Source organism: Ctenopharyngodon idella, chromosome 2 (genome assembly GCF_019924925.1).
Source record: "Ctenopharyngodon idella isolate HZGC_01 chromosome 2, HZGC01, whole genome shotgun sequence".
Taxonomy (NCBI): domain Eukaryota; kingdom Metazoa; phylum Chordata; class Actinopteri; order Cypriniformes; family Xenocyprididae; genus Ctenopharyngodon; species Ctenopharyngodon idella.
In genome coordinates this window covers 34,505,768-34,520,798 of record NC_067221.1, presented here as the reverse complement: position 1 = coordinate 34,520,798, position 15,031 = coordinate 34,505,768, and the positions used below count along the sequence as shown (strand labels likewise).

General features: G+C 37.3%; 3 protein-coding genes across 10 annotated transcripts in view; 1 reads left to right on the top strand and 2 right to left on the bottom strand.

Annotated features, from left to right (window-relative positions):
* LOC127495712 (NACHT, LRR and PYD domains-containing protein 1 homolog) overlaps nucleotides 1–15,031 on the bottom strand; it is a 158,867-nt gene that overhangs the window by 15,990 nt on the left and 127,846 nt on the right. The gene's annotated exons all lie outside the window — the stretch shown is intronic.
* The window catches only part of kirrel1b (kirre like nephrin family adhesion molecule 1b), a 102,893-nt gene that overhangs the window by 70,103 nt on the left and 17,759 nt on the right, over nucleotides 1–15,031 (top strand). The gene's annotated exons all lie outside the window — the stretch shown is intronic.
* LOC127495874 (NACHT, LRR and PYD domains-containing protein 1 homolog) overlaps nucleotides 1–15,031 on the bottom strand; it is a 31,893-nt gene that overhangs the window by 10,164 nt on the left and 6,698 nt on the right. For 2 of the 8 annotated variants that reach the window (XM_051863304.1, XM_051863286.1), the window contains exons 3-15: nucleotides 12,099–12,166; nucleotides 11,694–11,739; nucleotides 9,484–11,107; nucleotides 8,571–8,651; nucleotides 8,320–8,394; nucleotides 8,075–8,212; nucleotides 7,650–7,799; nucleotides 7,378–7,458; nucleotides 7,123–7,211; nucleotides 6,862–6,926; nucleotides 6,033–6,106; nucleotides 2,852–3,069; nucleotides 2,444–2,700 (exon numbers count right to left, since the gene is read on the bottom strand). In XM_051863304.1, the coding sequence (XP_051719264.1) occupies nucleotides 2,444–2,700; nucleotides 2,852–3,069; nucleotides 6,033–6,106; nucleotides 6,862–6,926; nucleotides 7,123–7,211; nucleotides 7,378–7,458; nucleotides 7,650–7,799; nucleotides 8,075–8,212; nucleotides 8,320–8,394; nucleotides 8,571–8,651; nucleotides 9,484–11,107; nucleotides 11,694–11,739; nucleotides 12,099–12,166 (2,966 nt within the window). Of the gene's footprint in view, nucleotides 1–363; nucleotides 1,809–2,443; nucleotides 2,701–2,851; nucleotides 3,070–6,032; nucleotides 6,107–6,861; nucleotides 6,927–7,122; nucleotides 7,212–7,377; nucleotides 7,459–7,628; nucleotides 7,800–8,074; nucleotides 8,213–8,319; nucleotides 8,395–8,570; nucleotides 8,652–9,483; nucleotides 11,108–11,693; nucleotides 11,740–12,098; nucleotides 12,167–15,031 lie in introns of those variants that run through there. The other 6 variants (XM_051863314.1, XM_051863295.1, XM_051863322.1 and 3 more) reach the window with 6 other exon arrangements.

Here is a 15,031-nt window from a genome sequence, read left to right as displayed (position 1 = left end):
CCAAGACGTGCATACATTCTAAAAAGGCTCATAAAAAACATATGCGCTCAGTTGAGGCAGATGATTTTTTTTATCCGATAAGATGGAAACACATTTAGTAAATAAATCACTCGTTGCGAGAAAAAAAAAAAGTTATGTGACTTTGCCTCAACACATCCTTGAGACAGCATAACCAGCAGACAAATTTCTTTGCACACCACAAATGTTGGTTTAATCATACAAAAATATAATTACCTACCAGAACAGTCTCACAAGATTGCATTTCCAAACATCCGCTTCCGAACGCAATATTTATTATGTTTTGTCTGTGTGCTCTGAGGTGCAAGTAATTTATGATGTACGAAAAAAGAGCCACACAGTTGATTGCAGCAACTTCCATTTTTATTAGATATTTTGCGGCAATTTCCCAGGAAGTGATTATTTTGTTCTCTTGAACACATGGGATGAAAACAGTGATTTATTAACAAATATTTTATGCAATATTCCAATTTTTAAATTCACAACTTTGGATGGAAACATAGCTAGTGACTAAGAACTAATTACTAGTGAACAATAAATAACCGGATTCACTCCCACGTTTAAAGTTGGTATGAAAAGTATGAAATATTCTCTTCTTTCCTACTGTGTTGTACACTGATAAGCCAAAACATTATGACCAGTCACAGGTAAAGTGAATATCACTGATCATTTCCTAACAAGGCCACATATTAAGGTCTGGGTAGATTAGTTGGTAAGCAAACAATCAGTTCTCGTAATCATTGTGTTGGATGCAGGAGAAATGGGCAGGAATAAAGATCTGAGCAATTTGACAAGACTTTATCCCACCTGGTCCAGGCCAACGTAAGGTCTACTGTAGCACAAATGACATAAAATTTTAATGATAGCTAAGGGAGGAATGTGCCACTGCTGTGTATGGGGCTACTTAGCAGCAGACCAATCAGAGTGCCTCTGTCCACTATTGAAAGCGCCTAAGTTGAGTACACGAGCGTTGGAACTGGACAGCGGAACAGTGGAAGAAAGTTGCCTGGTCCAACGAGTCCCATTTTTTCTTATGTTACGTGGATAGCCTGTACATGTGCGTCATTTACATGGGGAAGTGATGGCACCAGGATGCAATGTGGGATGACGACAAGCCGGTAGAGGGAGTATGAAGCTCTGGGCAAAGTTCTGCTGGGAAACCCTGGGTCTGGCCATTCATGTGGACATAAATTTGACATGTGCCACCTACCTAAAGATTGTTGCAGACCAGGTACACCCCATCATGACAATGGTATTTCCTGGTGGAAGTACCCTCTTTCAGCAGGATAATGCAGCTTGTCACACTGCACATTGTTTAGGAATGGTTTGAGGAACATGAAGAGTTCAAGATGTTGCTCTGGTCTCCAAATTCCCCAGATCTCAATCCAATTGAAAATCTGTGGGATGTGCTAGACCAACAAGTTTGAGTCACGGTGGCTCCACCTCGTAACCTACAGGACTTGAATGATCTGCCGCTAATGTCTTGGTGCTAGATACCACAGGACATCTTCAGGAGTCTTGTAGAGTCTATGCCTCGTCCAGTCGGTGCTGTTTTAGCAGTACACCGAGGACCAACAGCATATTAGGCAGGTGGTCATAATGTTTTGGCTCATCGATGTTTATCTGAGTTAAACAGCTTATCGAACAAGAAAAAAAATGTAGGGCAGGACTTAATTTTGTCCATCGGGAATTGATTTGATCGTTGTGGTTTGCTATTGCTATGATCTCATGTGAGTGACAGGTTGTCCCGTCCTCCTGCCAGTAAACACATCATCAGAGAAGCGATGTCGCTGCAAAAATTAGGGGAAGTTATTTTGATTAAAAATTACATAGGCACAAGAATTAAATATATATATATATATATATATATATGATGTGCACGAAAATCATTTATAATAGTGTGATATTCCATTAAAAAAATAAGAATTGTCCATTTTCATTTCATGGTGATTTTAAATACAGTTGTCACTCCTAAAAATTTCCAGTCTTTATTATATTTAAAAATAAAGCCCTGTGAAATTATTATATTGAGAAAGCGACCAGAGAACACTCCTTGTATAATCACTGAAGCTGTCAATCTTTTCACCATAAGCTCATGGATTCTGCATTCTCAAGGAATCTGAAATAAATTTGAATAGATGGCAGCGAATCTCTAATTTGCATGTACACTTTGTTGGCTATAATGACAGGATCGCGAAAGTGTAAAACTCGGTATCACCATAGTCATCACAAGTATTTATTTTCTATCAGTTCAAAAGCAATGTATCGAAGTAATGTATGTCCCTCATTAGGGAAACTATATTTCTATTTGATATGGATCAGAGTTAGTGTTCATACAAACCCACTCAAATATCATGACCCATTTTTATAAAAAGTTTTTATGAATAGTATGTAAACATTTGCTTTCAATTGAAAACAAAAATACCTCTGACAGTGGAACATTCCACGGGAGCAAATGGACATCCAGTATGTTTTCTCTTTGTCTGAAAGTTATCGGACGCAGAAAGACAAGCACTTGGGCAGCAACAGGGGAAGGAGGAAAGATCATCCTTTTTATGAGCCCAAAGATGGAGAGATCTCTGATGTCAATCATCACATGAGTTTCAGTCACTTGGAGAGGCTGCATTATTGCTATATTACCGCCAGTTAAATGTGCTACAGCCAAACCATCCTTGTTTTCCTCTGTAAAACACATAAGAATGATAGATTATTATATAATATTATTTCATATAAAAGGGTTTCCCAACAAAGATGATTATTTATACCATCACAAAACTGCGAGAATGATCATTGTATGCATCCATCATATTTTTGGATGTAGAAATGAACATACCAGTGAATATTTCACAGTGTTGAAGGTGCAGTCTTGAGACTGAACCATGAAAACAGTCAATGTTGTACAAGGGTCCTGCAGGCTGCATCTGACCCAAACCATCTAACAGACGAGGATCCCATGAGACAGTTTTATAGAGCACCTCTCCTTCACCCTCCATCACAAACACAAGGTTGGTCAGACTGCACTGAAACTGACCAGCATGTGGACACACAAACCTGGAAGACAGGACATATTCACATTATTAATTCATAATGTCACATTTGGTCTGTGTTTCTGTTGGACTTTGAGTTGTTTTTTTAGTTTTTCCTGTTCTGTTTCCTTTGTATGCGTTTGTTTCCTTGGTTACTCATTGTTTAAATAAGTTGGCATACCTGTTTCTCTTTCTTTGATTGGTTTTGGGTTAGTATATTAAGCTTGCTTTATTAGTCTTTGTCCAGTTCTAGTCCATGTATAATGGTTGTTCTGTTCGTGTTTAGCTATTTTTGAGTATCCTGAGTGTTTCGTTACTTTTAGTTTCTACTTAATAAAATAACTGCTGCGCATAGATCCTGCTCTTTTTCATCCTTGTTGCAACCTTTTGTGACAGACAAACTGAACCTTTGAATGGATCTCTTGGCAATATAAATCATCCTCCTCTCACAGGGGGATCGTTCCATCAAGGAACACATACAGGACTTCGTAGACAGCATAGTAAATAGTAAGACAATAAACATTTGATAAATCTGTATTGGACATAAAAAAAATTGGTATGGAGCCATCCCTAATTTTAACCTTAGAAATTTATCACACATTATCTTGTGTGGAGGACGTGAGCCAGGTTTTCAAAAAACTGAAGACTAGGAAAGCTTCAGGCCCAGATGGCGTTTCACCTGCCTGTTTAAAAGCCTGCGCTGACCAACTGGCCCCAATCTTCACGCAGATCTTCAACAGATCACTGGAGCAATGTGAAGTTCCCTGCTGTTTCATACACTCCACTATCATTCCGGTCCCCAAAAAATCCAAAATCACTGGACTTAATAACTACAGACCTGTTGCTCTCATGTCTGTGGTCATGAAGTCGTTTGAAAGACTGGTGTTGGCCTACCAGAAAGATATCATTGGTCCCTTGCTGGATCCTCTTCAGTTTGCCTACAGAGCAAACAGGACTGTTGATGATGCAGTCAACATGGGACTGCATCACATCCTGCAACATCTCAACAGACCTGGGATTTATGCAAGGATCTTATTTGTGGACTTCAGTTCAGCCTTCAATACCATCATGCCTGACCTTCTATAATCCAAACTCAACCAGCTCTCTGTGCCCACCTCCATCTGTCAGTGGATCACCAGCTTTCTGACAGATAGGCAGCAGCTAGTGAGACTGGGGAAACTCGCATCCAGGACTCTCACTATCAGCACTGGTGCTCCTCAGAGTTGCGTCCTCTCCCCCACTGCTCTTCTCGCTGTACACAAATGGCTGCACCTCTAAAGACCCCTCAGTCAAGCTTCTGAAGTTTGCAGATGACACCACAGTCATCAGCCTCATCCAGGATGGTAATGAGTCTGCTTTCAGACAGGAGGTTAAAGAGCTGGCTGTCTGGTGCAATCACAACAACCTAGAGCTGAACAAGCTCAAAACAGTGGAGATGATAGTGGACTTCAGGAGAAACGCCCCTCACCATCATGAGCAGCACTGTGGCAGCAGTGGAGTCATTTAGGTTTCTGGGCACCACCATCTCTCAGGACCTGAAGTGGGACAATCACATTGACTTCAATGTGAAAAGGCCCAGCAGAGACTGTACTTCCTTCACCAGCTGAGGAAGTTCAACCTGCCACAGTAGCTGCTGACACATTTCTACTCAGCCATCATTGAGTCTGTCCTGTGTTCATCTATAAGTGTCTGGTTTGGTTCAGCCGCCAAATCAGACATAAGAAGACAACAACGCACAGTCCGGACTGCTGAGAGGATTATCGGTGCCCCCCTACCCACCCTCCAGGATCTGTACTCTTCCAGAGTGAGAAGGGGGCAGGTAAAATCATCACAGACTCCACTCACCCTGGCCACAAACTGTTTGAACTGTTGCCGTCCAGATGGCGCCTCAGATCACTTGGCACTAGAATATCTAGGGTCTGTTTACACCTGGTCACTTCATGCGTTTTCTCTGATCGGATAGCTATCTGATTTATAAAAACGATTGCATTTACACATGGCCACATAAATGTGTCTCCGCAAAACGGATTTAGATCCGATCTTCAATTCCCACGCTATATGCAGATTTCATGGAGTTCACGTCACCGAAAGCAACAAATATGAGCTGTATTTTATTGATCATCAGCTAATTTATAAATCAAAGACACAATAGGAGAGAGCACGGCAACAGCACTGGTAAGATCATTTAGTCTCATTACTTTTAATGAAGATTATTGTGTTTTGAGCGCCTGAGACTTACTTTCAGTTTGATTTGTGGCAGTTTGCACGTTGTCTTGCTGAAGAGATGCTCAGCTACTCTAATGCGGCGATGCGTGCTGCAGTGGCGCTGTCATATCTAGCTATAACATGTTATTTAGCCTATAACACGCTCTCATGTGTTTATTTTTTAGTATTTTTGGGAGGAGTTAAATTTACATATGTGGTTTCAACAACCAGATGCATTTAGACCTGTTCAGTTTTGACTGGAATGCGTCCCAGACCACCTCCTGAAGTGGTTAGAGCGATCGGATTTAAATCCATCTCAAATGAGTTTCGGAGGGCATTTAGACCTGGTCTTTTCACGATCGGATAGCTATTCGATCAGAGAAAACGCATGAAGTGACCAGGTGTAAACAGGCCCCTAGGCACAGGAACAGTATCTTCTCACAGGCTATTTCCCTCTTGAACAGTTAAAATGCCTTCCAAGTGCAATACTCCAATGTTTAGTGCAATATCTTCGTAAATTCATTTATTCCTAATTATTCATAATATTATTCACAATGCTGTAAATATGTTCCTTTTCTGTAAATGTTTATTCTGACTAAACCTATCTGTGTCTTTATACTTACAGATTTTTTATTCTTAAATGTTATTATGTGTCTTGTTATATTTATATGTGTGTGCTGGAAGCTTACCAAGGTAAATTCCTTGTGTGTGCAAGCACACTTGGCAATAAAGCTCTTTATGATTCTGATTGTTCAAAAAAAAAAAAAAAAAAAGGTTGAATACCTATATGTTTTCTTGTGTTTCTCATCATCTCCCTGAAGTAGTTCAGGTGTAAACACTTCTGCATCTTCTGAGGACTGAAGTAAAGAAAGGAATTAAGGGAATAGTTTATCCTCCAAATTATTATTATTTAAAAGATTAAATGTTACATTTCTGCAAACATTCTGAATACTGGGATTTTTAATAATCAGACACTGGAACCTCAATAAGGGTTATGTATGTGATTACAAAATATTGTCAAGAAAACCATGAAGCATCGTGGGTCCATAAACATTAAATGCATTTGAATACTGTATCACTGTTATTAGTAGAATGTTTTATAGCTTCCGAACTGACAATGGAGAATAACCAGCATGTGTTCATTTTGATATCTCTGTGAGCACTGATGGAGCCACTCCTTAAGCTGGGTTCCTATGTTGCTAGAAACTGCCATGTTGTACTTTTCAATGAATGTGCCGATCCTGCCTTTCTTTCAGAAACCGCAGAGGAACAGAATCACAGGCTGCAGACTCTTTGCATGTCTTATTTTTACATCTGCCATTGAAAAGTCTCTATCAGACCATCAGGACAAAGCCCATCCTCTCTCTACAGTGTGAAGCAGCTCTCTCACGTTCAGCTTCTGAACTATCTACAATTTCACAGTAATTGATCACACAGAAATGTAATTGTTATAATACATTGTAATTCACTTTAGAAGTAGACATGCATTTCCTGAAATAAAATACCAGTGTTTGCAAGACAGGTATAGAATAGTGTTAAAGTGTCAAATTATATGTGGAAAAAAATTAAATTAATTAATGTCCTGTCAAAGAAAGACATAGCTGCTACTCACTGATTGTGCTGATGATGATTCATCTCTTAATGATGAATAAGTCACAGAATCTGAACTCTCTCCTACTGTCAGACAAAACACAATCCTGTGTTTAAAAATGTCTAACTCAAAACTAGACATTACAATGAGATGATCTTTTGTGTGTACTGGCACCTACAGTTTTCAAACAAATATAGACAACCGGGTCCAAAATCATCACACACCAAAGCACCAGGTTCTGGGATTATATACTAAAAAACAAACAGTAAATATTTTGCTTACTTCTGCACTCACTCTTTTCTCTATTCACCTTCAGCTCCTCCTCTGTGAATCTCTCCCCTTCTTGTTGAATCAATACTGATTCCCCCCAGCTAATGAGAATAACATTTGACACAGATTATGAACATAACACAAACTGATTAAATATCTTTAAAGCAATAAAATTGTCTGTTGATTACTGTTTGTCTATAGAAATAATCTCCACAATGAACTGAGTAAAAATGCTGAGTAAAAAATATCTGATAAAACAACCCTTACACAGTCAGAGTCCAACCCATCTGCCTCAATGATTCCTTCAGGGACATGATTTGCACCATGAATGGATATCTAAAATTTATACTGAAAAAGATTTTAAAAATTAACTACATTCATTCTGAAACTGTAAGAGCTTCTGATTCACTGTGTTCAATGGTTAGGGAAAACCTAAGGTTATTATGATAATTAATATCAGCAAATGTGGAAGAATTTAAGTCAAATTTTCGTAAGAAAACTGAATAAAACCTACTTACTGTAAATGCTGCAAATGTTACCTGAGTTCAATCAGGCTGGGACAGGCCTGAATAAGGGACAGGATTAAAGGGCCAAATGTAGTCAGATCTGAGGCCTGCAGACAGACTTTCTTCAAATCAAACACTGATTGCAGGAACGTCAACAGACGAAGTCCCTTTTCCTCAAGATCACTAAAAAACCGAAATCCACATGAATTTGTATTTGTAACATGCTGGATCTCAAACACAGAGTTTAAACATCTACATGCTTTCATTTTTAAGGATAAAAATAAATTAACCGATTTTCTGTAAGTAACATACACTCAGATGTTAAGACATACATTTTTTTGGTAAAAACTTAATTGCCTTTTAAAATGCTTGGCATGATGACAAATGACAACAATTCCATTATATAGACTATATAAGGAGTTACATCGGAAAATGGAAAGAATAAAGCTTCCACTCACAAAAGATTAAACATGTACAATTCCGACTCGTTCTGTGATTTCACCCAGTTGATGGTGGAAACCACTGAGTTTGGACGGGTTAGAGTTAATTCCGTCTTTAATGATGTTTCTATGATCTCTGATGTGCTCAAAGACAACCTAAAGCAGCCAAAGAAAATTTTAGCAAATGTTCATTAAAAATTAAGTGTTAGCATGAGACTGCACTTTTGTATGTGACAAGTGATATAAAAGATTGGGTTTCTTACGTGATGTCTTCATCTCTGACCGACAGAGTGATCTCTGGGCAGAATACACTTCCACGGTTTCCAAGCTCCTTTATACTACCAATTAAAATAAAGGAAATAAGTGCAGTAGTGCAATTAGTAATTGAAGAGTTAGATATTACATAAAACTTGTGAAATATATTGAGTTGTAGAATATGGCAATAACTGGTTTTCAATGTGTACAATGCTGAATGTGTCTTTATAATGTAATGCATATTTAACATCATAATTACATCAATTTATTGAGAATCTTTCCTTTGCCAGCAGATGAAATCAAACCAACATCATCATCTGGAATGCAATTCATCATCAACCTTTGAACGTAAAAAGTAACAGATTTAATTATTATACAACTGTTAATTCTGTGCTTGTCTGCGTTTGCAGTGTTTCAGACTGAAGTATGTGAGCGATTTTGAACAGAGTAGAAGGAGCCTGTCCAGGAAGACTCAGAACAGAGATTCTCAGTGACCATGGAGTAAGCAGGGTGCAGAAAAAATTTGAGTGGAGCCTGAAAAGCATGGAGAGGAAATAGCTGCTACTCACAGGCTGTTTCAGACCAGCTTTGTTTATGTGTTGCTTGATTACATGAAATGCTTGATACTATGCCAACAGATATAGTTGCAAAAGAAGCCAGAGAAAAAAATATAGGCAAACTGACCAAATTTCCTTGATATAAACTTCTTGTTCGATGAACTGATCAAATTTTATTTAATTTTTGTATTAATATATAAATATTAATATCCAATTTTATTAATATATAAATATTAATATTAATATCAATATCCTATGATAAAGACCGTTGTAACACTGAATTTTAGATTATCTTTGAGGCTGAATTACAGCTGTACTCATTGTGGCAAGCAGGGTGCCACTTTACTTTCGTTTTGTTATTTATTTTACGATTAAAGCTTATGTTTAACATTTGCCGGTTCCCTCCTCCTTCCCTGAAATTTAAATCTTGTTACAATCATATTCGCTACTACATTACTCTTGCTTGTGTGATATTGTTTATGTATTAAAATTTGACACCACAGTTAGGGCTTCAAAAGTAGTGAATGTAGTGATTGCAATAAATACAAATGTGATGTAATGAATGTGTAATGTGTCAATGTATAAGAACAGGCAAGAGTCTGAACTTTCTCTCACCATAACTCTTCACAGCAGTACAGTTCAGGCTGAAGCATCTTCAGATTTTCAGATGTTACATGGAGTTTCAGGTTTTCGATGTGTTCACAGCACTGTAAACAGTACTTCAACACCCAACAGTCTGTCATTTTCAGAGGCAAAGTAGACAGATCTATCAAAATTAAACCTTCCAAAACTTTCCCAACAAAGCTCTTGTCATGGAGCTCATAGAGACAATGGAGAATGAACAACATGTGTTCATTTTGATATCTCTGTGAGCACTGATGGAGCCACTCCTTAAGCTGGGTTCCTATGTTGCTAGAAACTGCCATGTTGTACTTTTCAATGAATGTGGCGATCCCATCTTTCTTACAGAGACCACAGAGGAACAGAATCACAGGCTGCAGAAGCTTTGCATGTCTTATTTTTACATCTGCCATTGAAAAGTCTCTATCAGACCAACAGGACAAAGCCCATCCTCTCTCTACAGTGTTAAGAAGCTCTGTCACTTTCCTCTGGGACTCTTCTTCATCCAGAAGGACATAGTACAGAGCAGTGAAGAACTCCTGAAAGCTGTGATGCATGAAACTGAACATCGTTTCCTGATGGATTCTTCTCCTAGAGAGGAACTTGCACAGGAATGGACTGTCAGCAGGGTCTGAAACTGTTTCTTTTATACTTTTCTCATCAAACAAGACTTGCTGTTCCAGCATCCCTCTCTCTGCCAGCTGACCCAGACTCCTCAGCAGGGTCGGGACGGACCTGCTCAAACCCTGGCAGTGATGCTCCAGTAGAGTGGATACAAAGTCAATGTAGATGGAGGTGGTGGTTTCCAGTCCACTTGTTACATTTGCACCAACTCTGAACATCTCACTGATGATCCAGCAGATAACAGGAATGGAACAGGCAGTGAAAAGGGTTTCATTTGCTCTCACACAGTCATACTCTTTCCTAAAGAACTTCTGGAAGTACTCCTCCACCTTCTTCTCAGAGAAACTCATGATCTCAGTGAAACACTGTTTTCCTTTCAGCAGCTTGTTCACAGTGTTCTTAGTTCTGGTGGTAACCAGCAGTATGGACTCAGGGATGAGGTATTTCCTTATTAGGCCACAAAGAATGACCTCAGGTGGTGCTTTTTGAAGTGGATGAGTGTGTGCTGACATTTCATAAATTACCTGTGTGAGTTTCAACTCATCAAATCCATCAATGATGAAAAGCACATTCTCTGGTAACTGCTGTAACATCTGTGAGATCTGATCAGATGTTAAACTGCAGCTGTAGCTCAAGAGCTCAATTAAGTTAATCTCCTCAGAAATACACATCAGCTCTTCACACCTCAGATAGAAAACTAGATCAAAACGACTAGCAGAAAACATTTCAGATGCCCAGTCCAACATGATCTTTTGTGCTATGAAGGATTTGCCACTGCCAGAGTCGCCTTGGAGAATGACAGTCACTGCCCCACCCAACTGGAAAAACTCGTACACATGGGTGTTTTTAAAACAGCCATCTTCATTTTTCTGAATGATCAGTGGTTCAGTATACAGAGCATACAATGACTCTTGTTCACCAGACAGGAAGCTCCACTCACTGTCATGCTTCTGTTTGACTGACAACTTGTACTGACGTACAAACTTCCGAAATCCTAAAGAAAAAAAATAGGAGTTTATTGCATTGAATCAACAGAAAATAGGCTAATATTGCATTATAGCTACTGCTTTTCAGAAATATTGCATATAACAGTTACAGCATAAGCATATATATATTATTTTGATTTTTGTTGATTCAAATATAAACAACATCATTTTGGTCTATGTAGATCACCAAACTGATAACTCACAATCCAAATTATACCACTAGCTGAAAACACACTGGAGAAAATTCACACAATAGCACCTATTAAAGATACACTATGTAGCTTTTGGCACTCTAGTGGTTAATAAACAAAACTGTATGCGTCTTGTGGAAGAACACTGTAGCTGGAGCTACATCTTTCTGTTTACGTACATTACAAGTCACGCAGGTACTGGGCTACTCCGCAGCAGTTGTTGTCCCGCTTGGTCTAAAAATCATCTAATTATAAAGACTTAGTATAGGTATTGATTAGGGCCCGAGCACCGATGGTGTGAGGACCCTGTTGTAATTGCTCAGTCAATTATTATTCTGAAATAATCTAAAATACTGCTGCAATCACAGCAGGGGTCTTGTTTTTAATGTGAACATTTGCCTACCTGTCTGGCTGGGTAAACTTCCAAATTCAGTAGAGAAAATAGACGGCTTCCAAAAAAAAAAAAAAAAAAATTAGATTCAGGTGTACCATTTGATAGAATTGTAATTAGTACACAAATCTAGTCTAAATGGGAGTTCAGCAAAGAACAGTTTTCTCCAAAACTAACCTACAAACTTCTGGAACAATGGAGGGATTAATTTGGCCACAGTTATAAATGTCATGTTTGGCAAAAAGAACCTCAAAACTTTGAAGCACAGTGTTGCTAGTAAATTGTCTTTCTTTCACTTCATGTTCCAACTGTCAATTGTTATGTAAAAGACACATAAGAGTGGTTGAAAATAAACATGCCTGAAGTCCTCAGTGTCTCACAGTGTCATTATGGAAAACACACTTTCATTTCACTTACTTCAGTTTCAGCCCTTCTTACTTTCATGATGGACGTAGGTCTAGTTGTCCTCGATTTGGTATGGAGGACTTGAAAAGAATTAAGAGTTCATGTCAGATGTACTTGAGAATGTTCATGTGAAGTATGAAGCAATCTTAGACAAGGCAATCTAATACTGATTTAATTTAATTGCTTAATTTGGTTCACTGTATTTGTGGATCATAACTAATAATGAATAACTATCAACTTTTACTGTCAGCCAGACTGTAGTACTGTGTGAAAGTGATCTAAGAACACAATGCTCTATTCTCGTCAGTACAGAAAATTAGGGCTGTCATTAACAATTATTTTGGTAATTGAGTAAACGCTAGATTATTTTGATGATTAATCGAGTAATAATAATAATAATAATAATAATATTTTTTGTGGTAATAAAAATAGACCACAGAAGTGAACAATAGCCTTTAAAATGACTTAAAATACATAACAATGAGGCAATAATTGTTGGTTTAAAAAAAAGTATTAAAAGTAATTATATTGTTTTATTGAACGACACTGTTAAAATTCATGATGTAATGTATACAGAGCTGGGAAGATTACTTATGAATTGTAATAGTTACTTAATAGTTGTAATAGTTAATAGTTATTGCAAGTTACCGATTACTGATCAGTAATATAATCTCTTAGATTACACATTTTTGGTAACTTAATTAACTACTTTTGGATTACATTTAGATTACTTTTTTGCTAACCCTTATTTGATGTCACATATATTGTAGGATAATCTTGTACTATTTTGACAGATACAAAGAAACAATATATTCCAAAAAATATATTCTATTCACCAACAAGTGCAATGTATGCACAGTTAATACTTCAAAATACTAACACTAATGTACCTGTTAGTGTTTGCTGATAGTAACTCTGAATAAAACAAAATCACATCTTATGATTTTAAAACATATTTATTTAAAATTAAGTAAATTTGGAAAACAGCAACATTACAAAAACAAATATTTAAAAACATGAAATTCAGACAAATATCACTGCTACCTCAAATATTTCATCTATATTTCATATATTATTAATATTATTATTATATTATTTCATATATATTTATCTATATTTCCACCTCACAGCCGGAAAAACTCGAAGAAACACGAACGCATATAAGCGGCAGGTTTATTATGAAAAAATTTCAACGTTAAAAAAATGAAAAATTAGGAGAATCAATTAATTGTGAACAACTTACTGCCATTGTGTAAATAATCTGTAATCATGTAATCCATAAAAAAGTAACTGTAGTCTTATTACAAGTATTTTAAAAAGTGGTTTACTCTAATTACAAGTACATGATTTTTGGAATCTGATTACGTAATCCAGATTACATGTAATCCGTTACTACCCAGCTCTGAATGTACATAATATCAACTTATGTATATGTATCATGACAAAGCATGCAGAGGGCACCAATTGCCTGGTGACTGCTGTTGTTACACTTTACAGCATCATCAAAATCCTTGTTTAAAGGATTAGTTCACTTCTGACTGAAAACTTGCTGATAATTTACTCACCCCCATGTCATCCAAGATGTTCACGTCTTTCTTTCTTCAGTTGAAAAGAAATTAAGGTTTTTGAGGAAAACATTCCAGGATTCTTTCTCCATATAGTGGACTTCAGTGGAGTTCACAGGGTGGACGGTCCAAATTGCAGTTTCAATGCAGCTTCAAATCGCTCTACGCAATTCCAGATAAGGAATAAGGTGCTTATCTAGAGAAATGATCGGTCATTTTTTAACCACAAATGCTCGTCTTGCGCTAGTTCTGCGATCGACACGCATGACGTAATCACGTTACAAAGATCATGTGTGACATAGGCGGAAGTACTGATCCAGTGTCTACAAAGCGAACGTGCAAAGATTAAGCAAAATGCCCTTTACAAAAAAGGTAAAACAACGATATCAGACGATTTTGAAGTTGAGTTTTTCGCACTACCATGGTACTTCCGCCTACTTCACGTGTGACCTTTCAACGTAATGCGCGGCGCATCGCAGAGCAGTGCAAGACGAGCATTTGTGGTTAAAAAGTATATTAATTTTTATTTTAAAAAAAAGTTGACCAATCATTTCGCTAGACAAGACCCTTATTCCTCGTCTGGGATTGTGTAGAGCACTTTGAAGTTGCATTGAAACTGCAATTTGGACCTTCAACCCAGTAAACCCCACTGAAGTCCACTATATGGAGAAAAATCCTGGAATGTTTTCCTCAAAAACCTTAATTTCTTTTCGATTGAAGAAAGAAAAATATGAACATCTTGAATGACATGGGGGTGTGTAAATTATCAGGAAATTTTAATTCTGAAGTGAACTAATCCTTTAATATTGGCCAAACATTTAATTCAAATGTCTACTTAATCTTTAATATTTGGCCACTTCTTTACAATAGAAATGCTACAGCCACAGTAATTTCTTGAACAAGAACATGTGGACATCAAAACATGCAAACTCAGAGCAAAAAAAAAGAAAATATAAAAAACTTCGCAGGATTTACAATGTGGTAAAATGCGTCATCACAGTCTGTGAAAAGGGTACGTTCCATGCATATAATTGACGAGGTGTACACAGATACACATTGTGTAGGATAAAGTTAACTATTCTTCTCCTACTTCATCGACCACTTACTTTCATGTATCTCGGGAGAAGTGGATTAATTTATGTGTTTTAAATCTGACAGATCCGATTCTCTGAACTGCGGCACAAACTAACATGGCAGCCCCTATCGCACATTATAGATCAAATAACATGATCATTATAAAGGGTTCTTAAATTACAAAACACATTTATTTACATGTATTTGAGAATTAGAATATCAGGTAGTTGATGACATAGCTAAAAAGTTTGGGAAAATTTGGAATAAAAAAGGAAAAACAAAAAAAGTGATAGATCTGTCATACGT